This window comes from Anomaloglossus baeobatrachus, chromosome 6 (assembly GCF_048569485.1).
Source record: "Anomaloglossus baeobatrachus isolate aAnoBae1 chromosome 6, aAnoBae1.hap1, whole genome shotgun sequence".
NCBI lineage: Eukaryota > Metazoa > Chordata > Amphibia > Anura > Aromobatidae > Anomaloglossus > Anomaloglossus baeobatrachus.
Genome location: NC_134358.1, coordinates 435973113 through 435993160, shown reverse-complemented (window position 1 = coordinate 435993160; position 20048 = coordinate 435973113). Strand labels below are relative to the sequence as shown.

At 49.7% G+C, this 20048-nt stretch overlaps 1 protein-coding gene across 1 annotated transcript in view; it reads right to left on the bottom strand.

The window, feature by feature from the left end:
* The window catches only part of CAPN7 (calpain 7), a 155398-nt gene that overhangs the window by 78172 nt on the left and 57178 nt on the right, over positions 1 to 20048 (bottom strand). Inside the window, exons 7-8 of the mRNA XM_075315213.1 lie at positions 9559 to 9685; positions 7432 to 7517 (exon numbers count right to left, since the gene is read on the bottom strand). Coding sequence (XP_075171328.1) covers positions 7432 to 7517; positions 9559 to 9685 — 213 coding nt within the window. The remainder of the gene's footprint in view (positions 1 to 7431; positions 7518 to 9558; positions 9686 to 20048) is intronic.

Below are 20048 nucleotides of genomic sequence, written 5' to 3'. Positions count from 1 at the left end.
AGCCGCCTGGCACACTTGCTGAGCCGTAGCCTGATGCCTCAACGCCCAGGACGCACCAACGGCTCTGGTAGAATGGGCCTTCAGTCCAGATGGAATCTGAAGCCCAGCAGAACGGTATGTGTGAAGAATTGGTTCCTTGATCCACCGCGCCAGGGTGGATTTGGAAGCTTGCGATCCCTTATGCTGACCAGCGACTAGGACAAAGAGCGCATCCGAACGGCGTAGAGGCGCCGTGCGAGAAATGTAAATCCTGAGTGCTCTCACCAGGTCCAACAGATGTAAACCCTTTTCAAATTGGTGAACTGGATGCGGACACAAAGATGGCAAAGTGATATCCTGATTGAGATGAAAGGAAGAAACCACCTTGGGAGAAAACTCTGGAATTGGACGCAGTACTACCTTGTCTTGGTGAAACACCAGGAAGGGAGATTTGCAAGATAACGCCGCCAGCTCGGACACTCTTCGAAGAGATGTGACCGCTACAAGAAAAACTACCTTTTGTGAAAGCCGAGAAAGGGGAACCTCTTTCAAGGGCTCGAAAGGCGGCTTCTGGAGAGCAATGAGAACCTTGTTCAGATCCCAGGGTTCCAATGGCCGTCTGTAAGGAGGCACGATATGACAAACTCCTTGGAGAAACGTGCGTACTTTAGAAAGCTGTGCCAAACGCTTCTGAAAGAATACGGATAACGCGGAGACTTGACCCTTAAGCGAGCTAAGGGACAAACCTTTTTCCAACCCAGACTGCAGGAAGGAAAGAAAAATTGGCAATGCAAATGGCCAGGGAGAAAACCCTTGAGCCAAGCACCACGCTAAGAATATCTTCCACGTTCTGTGATAGATCTTAGCTGAGGATGGTTTTCTAGCCTGTCTCATTGTGGCAACAACTCCCTGAGATAAACCTGAGGCCGCTAGGATCCAGGACTCAATGGCCACACAGTCAGGTTCAGGGCCGCAGAATTCTGATGGAAAAACGGCCCTTGAGACAGCAGATCTGGACGGTCTGGTAGTGCCCACGGCTGGCCTACCGTGAGATGCCACAGATCCGGGTACCACGACCTTCTTGGCCAATTTGGAGCGACGAGTATGGCTCGCTGGCAGTCGGACTTGATTTTCCGGAGAACTCTGGGTAACAATGCTAGAGGTGGGAACACATAGGGGAGTCGGAATTGCGACCAATCCTGAACCAATGCGTCTGCCGCCAGCGCTCGGTGATCGTGAGACCGTGCCATGAAAACTGGGACCTTGTTGTTGTGCCGTGACGCCATCAGATCGACGTCCGGCGACCCCCAGCGGCAACAGATCTGTTGAAACACGTCCGGGTGAAGGGACCATTCTCCTGCGTCCATGCCCTGGCGACTGAGAAAGTCCGCTTCCCAGTTTTCCACGCCTGGGATGTGAACTGCAGATATGGTGGACGCTCTGCTTTCCACCCACGTCAAAATCCGCTGGACTTCTTGAAAAGCTTGGCGACTGCGTGTTCCCCCTTGGTGGTTGATGTACGCCACCGCTGTGGAGTTGTCCGACTGAATCCGAATCTGCTTGCCTTCCAGCCATTGTTGGAAGGCTCGCAGAGCAAGATAGATTGCTCTGATTTCCAGAACATTGATCTGCAAGGTGGACTCTTCCTGAGTCCACGTCCCCTGAGCCCTGTGGTGGAGAAACACCGCTCCCCACCCTGATAGGCTCGCATCTGTCGTGACCACTGCCCAGGACGGGGGAAGGAACGACTTTCCCTGTGACAATGAGTTGGGGAGAAGCCACCAACGTAGAGAGTCCTTGGCAGTCTGAGAGAGGGAGACCGTCCTGTCGAGGGACGTCGATCTCCCATCCCATTGGCGCAGAATGTCCCATTGGAGAGGGCGCAGATGAAACTGCGCGAACGGGACTGCCTCCATTGCTGCTACCATCTTTCCTAGGAAATGCATGAGGCGCCTCAGTGAGTGCGACTGGCTCTGAAGGAGAGATTGCACTCCAGTCCGTAGCGAGCACTGCTTGTCCAGTGGAAGCCTCACTATCGCTGATAGAGTATGAAACTCCATGCCAAGATAAGTCAGAGATTGGGTCGGGGTTAGATGAGACTTTGGAAAGTTGATAATCCACCCGAAAGTCTGGAGAGTGTCTAGCGCCACCTCCAGACTGTGTTGGCATGCTTCCTGAGAGGATGCCTTTATAAGCAGGTCGTCTAGATACGGGATGACCGAGTGACCCTGCGAGTGCAGAACAGCTACTACTGCTGCCATGACTTTGGTGAAGACCCGGGGGGCTGTTGCCAGACCGAAGGGTAACGCCACGAACTGTAGGTGCTCGTCGTGTATGACGAAACGTAGGAAACGCTGATGCTCTGGTGCAATCGGCACGTGGAGATACGCATCTTTGATGTCTATTGATGCTAGAAAATCTCCCTGAGACATTGAGGCTATGACGGAGCGTAGGGATTCCATCCGGAACCTCCTGACTTTTACGTGTCTGTTGAGCAACTTCAGATCCAGGACGGGACGATACGATCCGTCCTTTTTTGGGACCACAAACAGATTGGAGTAAAAACCGTGACCCTGTTCCTGAAGAGGGACGGAGGTCACCACTCCTTCCGCCTTTAGAGCGGCCACCGCCTGCCACAGAGCATCGGCTCGGTCTGGTGGTGGAGAAGTTCGGAAGAAACGAGTTGGCGGACGAGAACTGAACTCTATCCTGTACCCGTGAGATAGAATATCTCTCACCCAACGGTCTTTGACGCTTGCTAGCCAAATGTCGCCAAAGTGGGACAGCCTCCCACCGACCGCGGGCGTGGGTATCGGAGACCGCAAGTCAGGAGGACGTCGTTTTGGCAACGGTTCCTCCGGCTGGTCTTTTTGGGCGTGACTGAGACCTCCAAGGATTTGAACGTCTCTGGTCCTTTTGAGTCTTTTTTGACGAGGCGAATTGGGACCTGCCCTGTCCTCGAAAGGACCGATAACCAGACTGACCCCTCCTCTGTTGGGGCTTGTTTTGTCTGTGTTGCGGTAAGGAAGAGTCCTTACCCTTGGAGTGTTTGATGATTTCATCCAAACGCTCTCCAAACCATCGGTCACGAGAAAAAGGCAAATTGGTTAAGCACTTCTTGGAATGAGAATCTGCTTTCCAATGTCTCAACCACAGAGCCCTACGCAAAACAACTGAGTTGGCTGACGCCACTGCCGTGCGGCTTGTAGCGTCCAGAACAGCATTAATCGCGTACGACGCGAATGCCGCCATTTGCGAGGTCAATGGTGCTACCTGCGGGGCAAATGCACGTGTGACTGAGTCGACTCGCGCAAGCCCGGCCGTGATAGCTTGGAGTGCCCATACGGCCGCAAAAGAAGGCGCTAATGACGCTCCAATCGCTTCATAGATGGATTTCAGCCAGAGCTCCATCTGCCTGTCAGTGGCATCTTTAAGTGCCGCTCCATCTTCAACAGCAACCAAGGATCTAGCTGCAAGCCTGGAAATTGGAGGATCCACTTTTGGACACTGGGTCCAACTCTTGACCACTTCAGAGGGAAAAGGGTAGCGTGTATCTTTAAGTCGTTTAGGAAAACGCCTTTCAGGATAAGCGTGGGGTTTCTGGATTGCATCTCTGAAGTCAGCGTGGTCCAGAAAAGTGCTTAATGTACGCTTAGGGTATCTGAAATGGATTCTCTCGTGCTGCGAAGCTGACTCCTCTACAGGAGGAGCTGGTGGGGAAATATTCAACATCTTATTGATGTTAAATATAAGATCATTAACTATGGCGTCACCATCTGGTGTATCTAGATTGAGAGCGGTCCCAGGATCAGAATCCTGATCAGTTACGTCCGCCTCATCACCCATAGATTCATCCCGCTGGGATCCAGACCATTGAGATGAATGTGAAGGCCCGTCATAACGAGCCCGCTTAGGCTGCCCGGGGCCATCGTCCGAGTCAGAGTCTTCACCCTGAGGTGTAGATGCCCGTCCCGGAGCTAGGAGCTGAAGGGGACCAGGGGGCAATGATTGCACAGTGTCCGTGGTCTGAAGTACAGGCCTAGCTCGCAATGTGTCAAGAATTTGTGACATAGTGAGAGACATTCTGTCAGCAAAAGCTGCAAACTCAGTTCCTGTCACCTGGACAGCATTCACAGGTGGTACACCCTGGGACACGTCCAGCAGAGGTCCCGACTGTGCAAGCGCCGCAGGGGCCGAGCACTGCACACAATGGGGGTCCGTGGAGCCTGCCGGTAGAAAAGTCCCACATGCGGTGCAGGAAGCATATAATGTCTGTGCTTTGGCACCCTTGCGTTTTACGGGCGACATGCTGCTGGCTCTCTGCATGTGAGAGAGTCTATAGCCAAAAGGGCGACCAGCGCTATGCAGTACAAAGTATTTGTGGCAACAAAATACTAAGAATACTACGAGCACAAGAGGGGGTGAGCCCTGAGGGCTGCTTACCGCCCGCTGAACAGCGGGTAAGAGGCTGCAGAATGCCTTGTCTGGGTCTCCCCGGCTCCCCTCTGCAGCGCAGCGTGTCTGGCAAGAATGGCTGCCGGCTTGTGTGGAGAGGGGCGGTCCGAGGGAGTTCCCAAACGAAAGTGCGGGAACAGTGTCCCCTCTGTGCTGACTGTGAGGGCTGGAGTATGTAAAAACGACTCCAGCCCTCAGCGCTGATGCACTGGCCAGCGTCCCGCCCCTCTCCTGACTGGCAGGTCTGGGGGCGGGAACGAACGAAAGCAGGCCGCAAAAGCCGGGGACTCGAGTTATCAGCGCGGCCGCCGTAAAAGCGCGGGCCGCGCTGAAGTCCCCGGCGCACTACAAGTGCCAGCCGCGCCGCTATTCCAGCGGCCGGCGCGACCGAATCCTAGACGTGGGCAGCGTCCCGCCCCTCTCCTGACTGGCAGGTCCGGGGGCGGGAACGAACGGAAACAGGCCGCAAAAAGCCGGGGACTGTAGTTATCAGCGCGGCCGCCGTAAAAGCGCAGGCCGCGCTGAAGTCCCCGGCGCACTACAAGTGCCAGCCGTGCCGCAGCCCCAGCGGCCGGCGCGGCCGATCCCATAAGTGTGCCTGCTTCAGCTAAGCTGAATGAGGCCATGGCACAGGCGCCGCAGCGCTGACGTCCCCCGGCGCACTACAACACCCAGCATGCTGCGGTGTGAGCGCCAAATGCACGGGGACCCAGAGTACCTTAAGGAAGCAGGGCCATGTCCCTGACGTACTCCGCTCCATCCAGCATCTTCTCCAGGGGCTGTAGATGGAGCCCGGTCTCAGTGCCTGGAGACCGGTAAATCCCACTTCACCCAGAGCCCTGTAAAAAGGGATGGGGAAGGAATCAGCATGTGGGCTCCTGCCGCCGTACCCGCAATGGGTACCTCAACCTTACAAACACCTCCGACATAAGTGGGGTGAGAAGGGAGCATGCTGGGGACACTGTATGTGTCCTCTTTTCTTCCATCCGACATAGTCAGCAGCTGCTGCTGACTAAAAACAATGGAGCTATGCGTGCGTGTCTGACCTCCTTGCGCACAAAGCTAAAACTGAGGAATCCGTACTCCTACGGGAGGGTGTATAGCCAGAAGGGGAGGGGCCTTACACTTTTAAGTGTAGTTCTTTGTGCGGCCTCCAGAGGCAGTAGCTATACACCCACTGTCTGGGTCTCCCAATTAGGAGCGAAAAAGAAATTGGTGATGTGTTCAATACTTATTTCATGCATGCGCTGTACATACACACTATATTTCTTAGAATAATGGATGTAACCAAGAATTTAGAAAATCTGAAAATTATGTCCAGCTAATTAAAATGTCCCTAGAGGTGTAAAGAAGTATAGGGGTCAATATAACTAATTTTAATGCTATAGAGAGTTTTTAAATCTATTGTTAGTTTTTCCTGCAGCATATGTGTCATACACAAAGTTTTACAGCATGCACATTATAAACACTTCTGCATGCACAGTCAGCTCTTCTACATACATACATCCACATCTGTTTCACATACAACTCTGCAAGTTCAACACACATACAGTTTTGTTACATTAACACACACAGTTAAGCTACATAACTAAACACACAGATACCATCACACACCTCTGCTACATTCTGTGTATACACTAGCACATCTTGAGGTTCCTTCCAGTAAAATGACCTGAAAGGTTCTTCAGCTAGCCAGGATGAGCAGCTTTAGTATGTGAAGGCTCATACTGATCGGTGTCTGGCAGAAGGAAACAGCAGTTTTCTCAGAGATCGGAGAGGACGCTGTAATAGCGTTCTCCTAGATCACAGGAAGCTGCTCCGGACTATAAAAAGGCACAGACACTTTTTATACAAATTTTTTCTTGCAAAAAAACGGCATCTTACACTTAAAGGGAACCAATCACCAGGATTTTCGTATATAACCTAAAGCCAGTGCTGTTGTGTCCCATGAATGGGAACAACGTGTTGTATATATATATTTCTTGCATTGCATATTTTTCCTCCTATCAGGAAATTCCTTATTGTTACTAGGTAGATTTAGAAAGTATGAAGTTTGTCCCTATGTTCCTCCCTTAGTTGGCTTCTGTATAGAATGCTCCTCCCTTCCTCCACAGTTTAGTCTAGAGAGGAACCATTGCTGAAGACATGTCTACAACCCTGTACAGATTATTCCTTTTCACCTGCCTTTACTTTGTACTTAATACAAGATTCTAGAAGACAACTACAGCGTTTCTCCTGGTCTTTCTACAAGTCGTTTGGCTGAGTTTAAAACTATCTGTGGATGCTTTTGAAGTGTGAGTACAAGCATACATTTATCTAAGGGACTGATAATTAGAGCGCTTGGGATTCACAGCTTCTAGGAAGAGACAGAATAAGTGCTATACTGGCGCTATCAGGCTGATTCTATACATGCCTGCAGTGGTCAGCTTGGATGTTTAGGTTTTGAAATCCAAGAAAGTAAAGTTTATAACATCGGCAGCTGCTTGAGTGACAGCAACTGAGGATCAGATAATATTTTCATAGTTATCCCCTCCCCCTGTTAGAATTGGCATAAGTATTATACAATCAATGTAATTTTTCCCTTCCAGGACCAGTGTGAGGTCATATCCATGTGACCTGGTATCCAGCTTTGTTGGCTGAGGCCCCACCCTTTCGGGTCACATGGGGTTACCTATGAATACCCCCCATATATTATCTCTTCCTCAGCTGCTGTCACTCAAGAAGCTGATGATTTTATAAAACTTTACTTTCTTGGATTTCAAAACATCCAAGCTGACCACTACAAGTATGTATAGAATGAGCCTGATAGTGCCAGTATAGCACTGGATTTAGTTTATATTATATAAAAATCCTGGTGATTGGTTCCTTTTAAAGAAATACAGTATACTGTATATAAAAAATATTTTCTTTATAATTATGACATCACTCAAAATAAGTTTAAAGACCAGAATTAAGGTGAATTCCCAAGTATGTATTCTGTGTCTCAGCAAGTCATACCTTGTAATCAATTTCTTATTATAGCGTCTTTCGTAGGCAGCACTGATGGCGAGGGAGGCCACAAAGGAGCAATCTGACACTATTGTCTGGAGACAAAATACACATGCTGATTACACCATTTTCTCATATTGTTCCCACATGTTACGCTTTCCTTACTCTTTCAAACACCCCAGTGTTATAGAGCTAAATGACCAGTCATTTTTTAGTGATTTTTGTTCATGGTGCACAACAGCATTAACTGTATTTATTGGCCTAGCAAAATCATTTTTGCAGGTTTTTTTTCATTACACCGACAGCTTTTGCTTTAACACATCCCAGTGATTCTGAGATTGTATTTCATGTTAGTTGTAAATTTAGGTCAATAAGATTTGCGGTTATTTATGGGGAAAAAAATGGAAATTTAATGGAAAAAAAAATATTTTTGAAATTCGCATTTTTCAAACTTAGAATTTTTAAGCCTATAAAACAGTCACAACCACTAAAAATGAAATAACACTTCCCACATGTCTACTTTGCCTCATTTCTTAAACTTTTTTCTTGTTAGAACAGTTAAAGAAGAGTTAGAGTTAAAAACTTCAGCAGTAATTTTTCATTTTTCCCAAAAATTTACAAAACCTAATTTTGTTACGGATCCCTTCACATTTGAAGATACTTTTAAGGGCTAATTTATCAGAAAACACCCAAAAGTGACCCCATTTTAAAAACTGCGCCCCTCAAGGTATTCAAAACCACAATCAGGAAGGCTATTAACCCTTCAAGTGCTTTACAAGAATTAAAACAAATTAGTAATTTTCCACAAAAATGTTGCATTAGCCCAAATTTTTTCATTTTCTCAAGAGCAGCAGGACAAACTGGACATAACAATTTGTTGTGCAATTTCTCGGGAATACGATGAGACCCAGTATGTGGATAGAAACTACTATTTGGATATGGGAGGGCTCAAAGGGGAAGGAGCGCTATTAACATTTTGGAGCGCCATTTTGGCTGGAATAGATTGGGGAGACCATGTCACATTTGAAGAGCCCCTGAGGTGCCAAAGCAGGAGAAACCCCCCACAAGGATACCCATTTTGTAAACTACAACTCTCATCTAAAGGTGTAGTGAGCCTTGATTTACAGAACTGTATAACATTTTGGGTTTTTTTTGCCTCTCTGTTGTGGAGATATTAGCAATCAAAATATTTCCGGACCCAGCAATACCCAATGTATTTATTTCTTTATTTTTAATGGTGAGAAGGTAGGTGATTACAAGATTTTTTTTTAAAATAATATTGTATTTCTTTTCAAAGTATTTTTTGGTCTCCTCCACAGGACTTTAATCTGTGATTTATGGGGTCCATCCAATGCTTGCAAATTTTCTAAATAGAAGTTTATGAAGAAGAATGATAGAGTGATGGTCAGGCTTTTGCTGCCACCCTGAAGAATAATTTTGAAGAACAAGCCTTCTTAGGTTAGGCCTACGAGTCCATAGGGTGTGTTTTGCTATTCTAGGATCTCAGATAAGGAAAAAAATGTTCCTTTTCGAGTTGCAGTAAACGTAGGCAGAGAATAACACAGAGAGGACCCTACAGAGGTGCAGTAGCGGAATTAGCCAAAATCTTTATTTTATCTGCTGAAAGTAAAAAACAGGCCAATGCTTGGAGCAGTTTAAAGGAAATCTGTCACCAGGTTTTTGCCACCCCATCCAACAGCAGCATGATGTAAAGACAGTAACCCTGATTCTAGCAATCTGTCACTTACTGGGCTGTTTGCTGCAGTTTCACTATAATTCTCTATCTGTATAATCTCACCCACACCACTGACTAGCACTGTACATAAGCAGAAAGCTCCTAAAATGAGTGGTGTGGACGGGGTTATACAGAGCTCATGAATATGGAGTACTACATAGCCAGAGGATTACTAGTCCTTGAAACTCCTCATAACACCGATTTTAGTAAAATTACAGCACGCAGCCCAGTAAGTGACACATTACTGGTAGCAGAGTCTCTGCCCCTACATCATGCTCCTCTTAGAGTAGGTGTTAAAAACCTGGTGACAGATTAACAACATTGTAATTGTTGTAAAATGCTTATATCCCTTTTATATTTTGAGGGGTATACATTGCATATATGACACAGTGCTGCGTTACCTGCTTAATGCTGAAACTTGACACAGTGTAGATCATGGTGGGGTTGTTTGTGATGTCATCCGGTCTCACCCACCTGGAAAACATGGCTTTCTGCTTAGGGGACAGCGCTAACTTTCCAAACTTGTCTCTGAGGAGTAAAACATTTGAAAAGTTAAAAAAAATTAAATAAAATAAACAAAAAATGATATATAATATACACGCACACACACACACACACACACACACACACACACACACACACACACACACACACACACACACACACCACAAAAAGAAGGGAATTTTGTTTACTTACCGTAAATTCCTTTTCTTCTAGCTCCAATTGGGAGACCCAGACAGTGGGTGTATAGCTACTGCCTCTGGAGGCCGCACAAAGAACTACACTTAAAAGTGTAAGGCCCCTCCCCTTCTGGCTATACACCCTCCCGTAGGAGTACAGATTCCTCAGTTTTAGTACCAAAGCAAGAAGGAGGAAAGCCAATAACAGTTTCAAAAACAAATTCAATCCGATAACTAGATCGGAGAACTTAAGAAACAACGTGAACAACATGTGCACCCGAAAAAACGAAACCCTAAAAACAGATAGGGCGGGTGCTGGGTCTCCCAATTGGAGCTAGAAGAAAAGGAATTTACGGTAAGTAAACAAAATTCCCTTCTTCTTTTTCGCTCCTAATTGGGAGACCCAGACAGTGGGACGTCCAAAAGCAGTCCCTGGGTGGGTAAAAAGATACCACATGAACGGGCTGTCATACAGCCTCTTCCTACAGGTGGGCCACCGCCGCCTGAAGGACCTGTCTACCTAGGCTGGCGTCTGCCGAAGCGTAGGTATGCACTTGATAGTGTTTGGTAAACGTGTGCAGACTCGACCAGGTAGCCGCCTGGCACACTTGCTGAGCCGTAGCCTGATGCCTCAACGCCCAGGACGCACCAACGGCTCTGGTAGAATGGGCCTTCAGTCCAGATGGAATCTGAAGCCCAGCAGAACGGTATGTGTGAAGAATTGGTTCCTTGATCCACCGCGCCAGGGTGGATTTGGAAGCTTGCGATCCCTTATGCTGACCAGCGACTAGGACAAAGAGCGCATCCGAACGGCGTAGAGGCGCCGTGCGAGAAATGTAAATCCTGAGTGCTCTCACCAGGTCCAACAGATGTAAACCCTTTTCAAATTGGTGAACTGGATGCGGACACAAAGATGGCAAAGTGATATCCTGATTGAGATGAAAGGAAGAAACCACCTTGGGAGAAAACTCTGGAATTGGACGCAGTACTACCTTGTCTTGGTGAAATACCAGGAAGGGAGATTTGCAAGATAACGCCGCCAGCTCGGACACTCTTCGAAGAGACGTGACCGCTACAAGAAAAACTACCTTTTGTGAAAGCCGAGAAAGTGGAACCTCTTTCAAAGGCTCGAAAGGCGGCTTTTGAAGAGCAAGGAGAACCTTGTTCAGATCCCAGGGTTCCAATGGCCGTCTGTAAGGAGGAACGATATGACAAACTCCTTGGAGAAACGTGCGTACTTTAGAAAGCTGTGCCAAGCGCTTCTGAAAGAATACGGATAACGCGGAGACTTGACCCTTAAGCGAGCTAAGGGACAAACCTTTTTCCAACCCAGACTGCAGGAAGGAAAGAAAAATTGGCAATGCAAATGGCCAGGGAGAAAACCCTTGAGCCAAGCACCATGCTAAGAATATCTTCCACGTCCTGTGATAGATCTTAGCTGAGGATGGTTTTCTAGCCTGTCTCATTGTGGCAACAACTCCCTGAGATAAACCTGAGGCCGCTAGGATCCAGGACTCAATGGCCACACAGTCAGGTTCAGGGCCGCAGAATTCAGATGGAAAAACGGCCCTTGAGACAGCAGATCTGGACGGTCTGGTAGTGCCCACGGTTGGCCTACCGTGAGATGCCACAGATCCGGGTACCACGACCTTCTTGGCCAATTTGGAGCGACGAGTATGGCTCGCTGGCAGTCGGACTTGATTTTCCGGAGAACTCTGGGTAACAATGCTAGAGGTGGGAACACATAGGGGAGTCGGAATTGCGACCAATCCTGAACCAAGGCGTCTGCCGCCAGCGCTCGGTGATCGTGAGACCGTGCCATGAAAACTGGGACCTTGTTGTTGTGCCGTGACGCCATCAGATCGACGTCCGGCGACCCCCAGCGGCAACAGATCTGTTGAAACACGTCCGGGTGAAGGGACCATTCTCCTGCGTCCATGCCCTGGCGACTGAGAAAGTCTGCTTCCCAGTTTTCCACGCCTGGGATGTGAACTGCAGATATGGTGGACGCTCTGCTTTCCACCCACGTCAAAATCCGCTGGACTTCTTGAAAAGCTTGGCGACTGCGTGTTCCCCCTTGGTGGTTGATGTACGCCACCGCCGTGGAATTGTCCGACTGAATCCGAATCTGCTTGCCTTCCAGCCATTGTTGGAAGGCTCGCAGGGCAAGGTAGATTGCTCTGATTTCCAGAACATTGATCTGCAAGGTGGACTCTTCCTGAGTCCACGTCCCCTGAGCCCTGTGGTGGAGAAACACCGCTCCCCACCCTGATAGGCTCGCATCTGTCGTGACCACTGCCCAGGACGGGGGAAGGAACGACTTTCCCTGTGACAATGAGTTGGGGAGAAGCCACCAACGTAGAGAATCCTTGGCAGTCTGAGAGAGGGAGACAGTCCTGTCGAGGGACGTCGATTTCCCATCCCATTGGCGTAGAATGTCCCATTGTAGAGGGCGCAGATGAAACTGCGCGAACGGGACTGCCTCCATTGCTGCTACCATCTTTCCTAGGAAATGCATGAGGCGCCTCAGTGAGTGCGACTGGCTCTGAAGGAGAGATTGCACTCCGGTCCGTAGCGAGCACTGCTTGTCCAGTGGAAGCTTCACTATCGCTGATAGAGTATGAAACTCCATGCCAAGATAAGTCAGAGATTGGGTCGGGGTTAGATGAGACTTTGGAAAGTTGATAATCCACCCGAAAGTCTGGAGAGTGTCTAGCGCCACCTTCAGACTGTGTTGGCATGCTTCTTGAGAGGATGCCTTTATAAGCAGGTCGTCTAGGTACGGGATGACCGAGTGACCCTGCGAGTGCAGAACAGCTACTACTGCTGCCATGACTTTGGTGAAGACCCGGGGGGCTGTTGCCAGACCGAAGGGTAACGCTACGAACTGTAGGTGCTCGTCGTGTATGACGAAACGTAGGAAACGCTGATGCTCTGGTGCAATCGGCACGTGGAGATACGCATCTTTGATGTCTATTGATGCTAGAAAATCTCCCTGAGACATTGAGGCTATGACGGAGCGTAGGGATTCCATCCGGAACCTCCTGACTTTTACGTGTCTGTTGAGCAACTTCAGATCCAGGACGGGACGATACGATCCGTCCTTTTTTGGGACCACAAACAGATTGGAGTAAAAACCGTGACCCTGTTCCTGAAGAGGGACGGAGGTCACCACTCCTTCCGCCTTTAGAGCGGCCACCGCCTGCAACAGAGCATCGGCTCGGTCTGGTGGTGGAGAAGTTCTGAAGAAACGAGTTGGCGGACGAGAACCGAACTCTATCCTGTACCCGTGAGATAGAATATCTCTCACCCAACGGTCTTTGACATTTGCTAGCCAAATGTCGCCAAAGTGGGACAGCCTCCCACCGACCGCGGGTGTGGGCATCGGAGACCGCAAGTCAGGAGGACGTCGTTTTGGCAACGGTTCCTCCGGCTGGTCTTTTTGGGCGTGACTGAGACCTCCAAGAATTTGAACGTCTCTGGTCCTTTTGAGTCTTTTTTGACGAGGCGAATTGGGACCTGCCCTGTCCTCGAAAGGACCGATAACCAGACTGACCCCTCCTCTGTTGGGGCTTGTTTTGTCTGTGTTGCGGTAAGGAAGAGTCTTTACCCTTGGAGTGTTTGATGATTTCATCCAAACGCTCTCCAAACAATCGGTCACGAGAAAAAGGCAAATTGGTTAAGCACTTCTTGGAATGAGAATCTGCTTTCCAATGTCTCAACCACAGAGCCCTACGCAAAACAACTGAGTTGGCTGACGCCACTGCCGTGCGGCTTGTAGCGTCAAGAACAGCATTAATCGCGTACGACGCGAATGCCGCCATTTGCGAGGTCAATGGTGCTACCTGCGGGGCAAATGCACGTGTGACAGAGTCGACTCGCGCAAGCCCGGCCGTGATAGCTTGGAGTGCCCATACGGCCGCAAAAGAAGGCGCTAATGACGCTCCAATCGCTTCATAGATGGATTTCAGCCAGAGCTCCATCTGCCTGTCAGTGGCATCTTTAAGTGCCGCTCCATCTTCAACAGCAACCAAGGATCTGGCTGCAAGCCTGGAAATTGGAGGATCCACTTTTGGACACTGGGTCCAACCCTTGACCACTTCAGAGGGAAAAGGGTAGCGTGTATCTTTAAGTCGTTTAGGAAAACGCCTTTCAGGATAAGCGTGGGGTTTCTGGATTGCGTCTCTGAAGTCAGCGTGGTCCAGAAAAGTGCTTAATGTACGCTTAGGGTATCTGAAATGGATTCTCTCGTGCTGCGAAGCTGACTCCTCTACAGGAGGAGCTGGTGGGGAAATATTCAACATCTTATTGATGTTAAATATAAGATCATTAACTATTGCGTCACCATCTGGTGTATCTAGATTGAGAGCGGTCCCAGGATCAGAATCCTGATCAGTTAAGTCCGCCTCATCACCCATAGATTCATCCCGCTGGGATCCAGACCATTGAGATGAATGTGAAGGCCCGTCATAACGAGCCCGCTTAGGCTGCCCGGGGCCATCGTCCGAGTCAGAGTCTTCACCCTGAGGTGTAGATGCCCGTCCCGGAGCTAGGAGCTGAGGGGGACCAGGGGGCAATACATGCACAGTGTCCGTGGTCTGAAGTACAGGCCTAGCTCGCAATGTGTCAAGAATTTGTGACATAGTGAGAGACATTCTGTCAGCAAAAGCTGCAAACTCAGTTCCTGTCACCTGGACAGCATTCACAGGTGGTACACCCTGGGACACGTCCAGCAGAGGTCCCGACTGTGCAAGCGCCGCAGGGGCCGAGCACTGCACACAATGGGGGTCCGTGGAGCCTGCCGGTAGAAAAGTCCCACATGCGGTGCAGGAAGCATACAATGTCTGTGCCTTGGCACCCTTGCGTTTTACGGGCGACATGCTGCTGGCTCTCTGCATGTGAGAGAGTCTATAGCCAAAGGGCGACCACTGCTATGTAATACCAAGTATTTGTAGCAACAAAATACTAAGAATACTACGAGCACAAGAGGGGGTGAGCCCTGAGGGCTGCTTACCGCCCGCTGAACAGCGGGTAAGAGGCTGCTGAATGCCTTGTCTGGGTCTCCCCGGCTCCCCTCTGCAGCTCAGCGTGTCTGTAAGAATGGCTGCCGGCTACTGTGGAGAGGGGCGGTCCGTGGGAGTTCCCAAACAAAAGTGCGGGAACAGTGTCCCCTCTGTGCTGACTGTGAGGGCTGGAGTATGTAAAAACGACTCCAGCCCTCAGCGCTGATGCCCTGGCCAGCGTCCCGCCCCTCTCCTGACTGGCAGGTCTGTGGGCGGGAACGAACGCAAGCAGGCCGCAAAAGCCGGGGACTCGAGTTATCAGCGCGGCCGCCGTAAAAGCGCGGGCCGCGCTGAAGTCCCCGGCGCACCGCAAGTGCCAGCCGCGCCGCTGTTCGAGCGGCCGGCGCGACCGAGTTCTGGACGTGGGCAGCGTCCCGCCCCTCTCCTGACTGGCAGGTGTGGGGGCGGGAACGAAAGGAAGCAGGCCGCAAAAGCCGGGGACTGTAGTTATCAGCGCGGCCGCCGTAAAAGCGCAGGCCGCGCTGAAGTCCCCGGCGCACTACAAGTGCCAGCCGCGCCGCAGTCCCAGCGGCCGGCGCGTCCTATTCCCATAAATGTGCCTGCTTCAGCAAAGCTGAATGAGGCCATGGCACAGGCGCCGCAGCGCTGATGTCCCCCGGCGCACTACAACACCCAGCATGCTGCGGTGTGAGCGCCAGATACACGGGGACACAGAGTACCTTGAGGATGCAGGGCCATGTCCCTGATGTACTCCGCTCCATCCAGCATCTTCTCCAGGGGCTGTAGATGGAGCACGGTCTCTGTGCCTGGAGACCGGTAAATCCCACTTCACCCAGAGCCCTGTAAAAAGGGATGGGGAAGGAATCAGCATGTGGGCTCCTGCCGCCGTACCCGCAATGGGTACCTCAACCTTACAAACACCTCCGACATAAGTGGGGTGAGAAGGGAGCATGCTGGGGACACTATATGTGTCCTCTTTTCTTCCATCCGACATAGTCAGCAGCTGCTGCTGACTAAAAACAATGGAGCTATGCGTGCGTGTCTGACCTCCTTGCGCACAAAGCTAAAACTGAGGAATCTGTACTCCTACGGGAGGGTGTATAGCCAGAAGGGGAGGGGCCTTACACTTTTAAGTGTAGTTCTTTGTGCGGCCTCCAGAGGCAGTAGCTATACACCCACTGTCTGGGTCTCCCAATTAGGAGCGAAAAAGAAAGTCAGATATTCAGCTTTCAGGTGAAATTTCAGGATGAACTAAAAATGAAAAAAGTTTAAAAGAACAGAGTCCTCAGTGGTTGATACCTTTTAATGGCTAACTGAAAAGATGGTAATAGCAAGCTTTCAAGGCTACTCAGGTCTCTTCATCAGGTTCAATATAACACAAAATCTGAAGTCACATATTTATACACAACAGAACATAGGATGGAGCAGTAAATAAGACTAGTTATGTGAAGCAGAACTATCAGTATGAGAAGGGGACAATCAGTTGTGGCCATAAATATTGCAGCAGTTCATTAGATAAGGAGTGTGAAAGTTTTGTTGTTTCTGATTGAGGTCTTGTCCAGAGTTGTGATGCCCCCAGATGGTTTGAGGAGCACATAAATGTGTAAATTGAGAATTGTTGGTTCTATTCTAAACAACCCCTGCGGATTACAGAGTAACCCATGCAGTGCTGGGCAAAGTCTCATGTAAAAACACCCTTCGGAATTGTGCGCACGTAGCGTAATTTCATGCATTTAGGCTGCGTCTAGCACTGCAGCGTAAATGCATGCGTCCTGCATCCCCTGTACAATCTATGAAGATCGTGCCTAATCCGTGCCCACGATGCTTTTTTGAACGCAGCGATTTGGATGTTGAAACCCCCCCCCCCAAAAAAAATGGAAAAGGGGTTAATTATTACCGTTTTCCACACTTATTTGGATGACCATAGCAATTTGAACTAAATAAAAATACCCACATCTCTGGGACTGGATGTCGGATTTAAAAAAAAAAAAACACCAAAAAGAAGGGAATTTTGTTTACTTACCGTAAATTCCTTTTCTTCTAGCTCTAATTGGGAGACCCAGACAATTGGGTGTATAGGCTATGCCTCCGGAGGCCGCACAAAGTATTACACTCAAAAGTGTTAAGCCCCTCCCCTTCTGCCTATACACCCCCCGTGCTCCCACGGGCTCCTCAGTTTTGGTGCAAAAGCAAGAAGGAGGAAAAAGAATTATAAACTGGTTTAAAGTAACTTCAATCCGAAGGAATATCGGAGAACTGAAACCATTCAACATGAACAACATGTGTACACAAAAAAACAGGGGCGGGTGCTGGGTCTCCCAATTAGAGCTAGAAGAAGAAGGGAATTTTGTTTACTTACCGTAAATTCCTTTTCTTCTAGCTCCAATTGGGAGACCCAGACAGTGGGTGTATAGCTACTGCCCTCTGGAGGCCGCACAAAGAACTACACTTAAAAGTGTAAGGCCCCTCCCCTTCTGGCTATACACCCTCCCGTAGGAGTACAGATTCCTCAGTTTTAGTACCAAAGCAAGAAGGAGGAAAGCCAATAACAGTTTCAAAAACAAATTCAATCCGATAACATGATCGGAGAACTTAAGAAACAACATGAACAACATGTGCACCCGAAAAACGAAACCCTAAGAACAAATAGGGCGGGTGCTGGGTCTCCCAATTGGAGCTAGAAGAAAAGGAATTTACGGTAAGTAAACAAAATTCCCTTCTTCTTTTTCGCTCCTAATTGGGAGACCCAGACAGTGGGACGTCCAAAAGCAGTCCCTGGGTGGGTAAAAAGATACCACATGAACGGGCTGTCAGACAGCCTCTTCCTACAGGTGGGCCACCGCCGCCTGAAGGACCTGTCTACCTAGGCTGGCATCTGCCGAAGCGTAGGTATGCACTTGATAGTGTTTGGTAAACGTGTGCAGACTCGACCAGGTAGCCGCCTGGCACACTTGCTGAGCCGTAGCCTGATGCCGCAATGCCCAGGACGCACCCACGGCTCTGGTAGAATGGGCCTTCAGTCCAGATGGAATCGGAAGCCCAGCAGAACGGTATGTGTGAAGAATTGGTTCCTTGATCCACCGCGCCAGGGTGGATTTGGAAGCTTGCGATCCCTTATGCTGACCAGCGACTAGGACAAAGAGCGCATCAGAACGGCGTAGAGCCGCCGTGCGAGAAATGTAAATCCTGAGTGCTCTCACCAGGTCCAACAGATGTAAACCCTTTTCAAATTGGTGAACTGGATGCGGACACAAAGATGGTAAAGTGATATCCTGATTGAGATGAAAGGAAGAAACCACCTTGGGAGAAAACTCTGGAATTGGACGCAGTACTACCTTGTCTTGGTGAAACACCAGGAAGGGAGATTTGCAAGATAACGCCGCTAGCTCGGACACTCTTCGAAGAGACGTGACCGCCACAAGAAAAACTACCTTTTGTGAAAGCCGAGAAAGGGGAACCTCTTTCAAAGGCTCGAAAGGCGGCTTCTGGAGAGCAATGAGAACCTTGTTCAGATCCCAGGGTTCCAATGGCCGTCTGTAAGGAGGAACAATATGACAAACTCCTTGGAGAAACGTGCGTACTTTAGAAAGCTGTGCCAAGCGCTTCTGAAAGAATACGGATAGCGCGGAGACTTGACCCTTAAGAGAGCTAAGCGACAAACCTTTTTCCAACCCAGACTGCAGGAAGGAAAGAAAAGTTGGCAATGCAAATGGCCAGGGAGAAACCCCTTGAGCCACGCACCACGCTAAGAATATCTTCCACGTTCTGTGATAGATCTTAGCTGAGGATGGTTTTCTAGCCTGTCTCATTGTGGCAACAACTTCATGAGATAAACCTGAGGCCGCTAGGATCCAGGACTCAATGGCCACACAGTCAGGTTCAGGGCCGCAGAATTCAGATGGAAAAACGGCCCTTGAGACAGCAAATCTGGACGGTCTGGTAGTGTCCACGGTTGGCCTACCGTGAGATGCCACAGATCCGGGTACCACGACCTTCTTGGCCAATCTGGAGCGACGAGTATGGCTCGATGGCAGTCGGACCTGATTTTCCGGAGAACTCTGGGTAACAATGCTAGAGGTGGGAACACATAGGGGAGTCGGAATTGCGACCAATCCTGAACCAAGGCGTCTGCCGCCAGTGCTCGGTGATCGTGAGACCGTGCCATGAAAACTGGGACCTTGTTGTTGTGTCGTGACGCCATCAGATCGACGTCCGGCGTCCCCCAGCGGCAACAGATCTGCTGAAACACGTCCGGGTGAAGGGACCATTCTCCTGCGTCCATGCCCTGGCGACTGAGAAAGTCTGCTTCCCAGTTTTCCACGCCTGGGATGTGAACTGCGGATATGGTGGACGCTCTGCTTTCCACCCACGTCAAAATCCGATGGACTTCTTGAAAAGCTTGGCGACTGCGTGTTCCCCCTTGGTGGTTGATGTACGCCACCGCCGTGGAGTTGTCCGACTGAATCCGAATCTGCTTGCCTTCCAGCCATTGTTGGAAGGCTCGCAGGGCAAGATAGATTGCTCTGATTTCCAGAACATTGATCTGCAGGGTGGACTCTTCCAGAGTCCACATCCCCTGAGCCCTGTGGTGGAGATACACCGCTCCCCACCCTGATAGGCTCGCATCCGTCGTGACCACTGCCCAGGACGGGGGAAGGAATGACTTTCCCTGTGACAATGAGGTGGGGAGAAGCCACCAACGCAGAGAGTCCTTGGCAGTCTGAGAGAGGGAGACAGTCCTGTCGAGGGACGTCGATTTCCCGTCCCATTGGCGTAGAATGTCCCATTGTAGAGGGCGCAGATGAAACTGCGCGAACGGGACTGCCTCCATTGCTGCTACCATCTTTCCTAGGAAATGCATGAGGCGCCTCAGTGAGTGCGACTGGCTCTGAAGGAGAGATTGCACTCCAGTCCGTAGCGAGCACTGCTTGTCCAGTGGAAGCTTCACTATCGCTGAGAGAGTATGAAACTCCATGCCAAGATAAGTCAGAGATTGGGTCGGGGTTAGATGAGACTTTGGAAAGTTGATAATCCACCCGAAACTCTGGAGAGTGTCTAGTGCCACCTTCAGACTGTGTTGGCATGCCTCTTGAGAGGGTGCCTTTATAAGCAGGTCGTCTAGATACGGGATGACCGAGTGACCCTGCGAGTGCAGAACAGCTACTACTGCTGCCATGACCTTGGTGA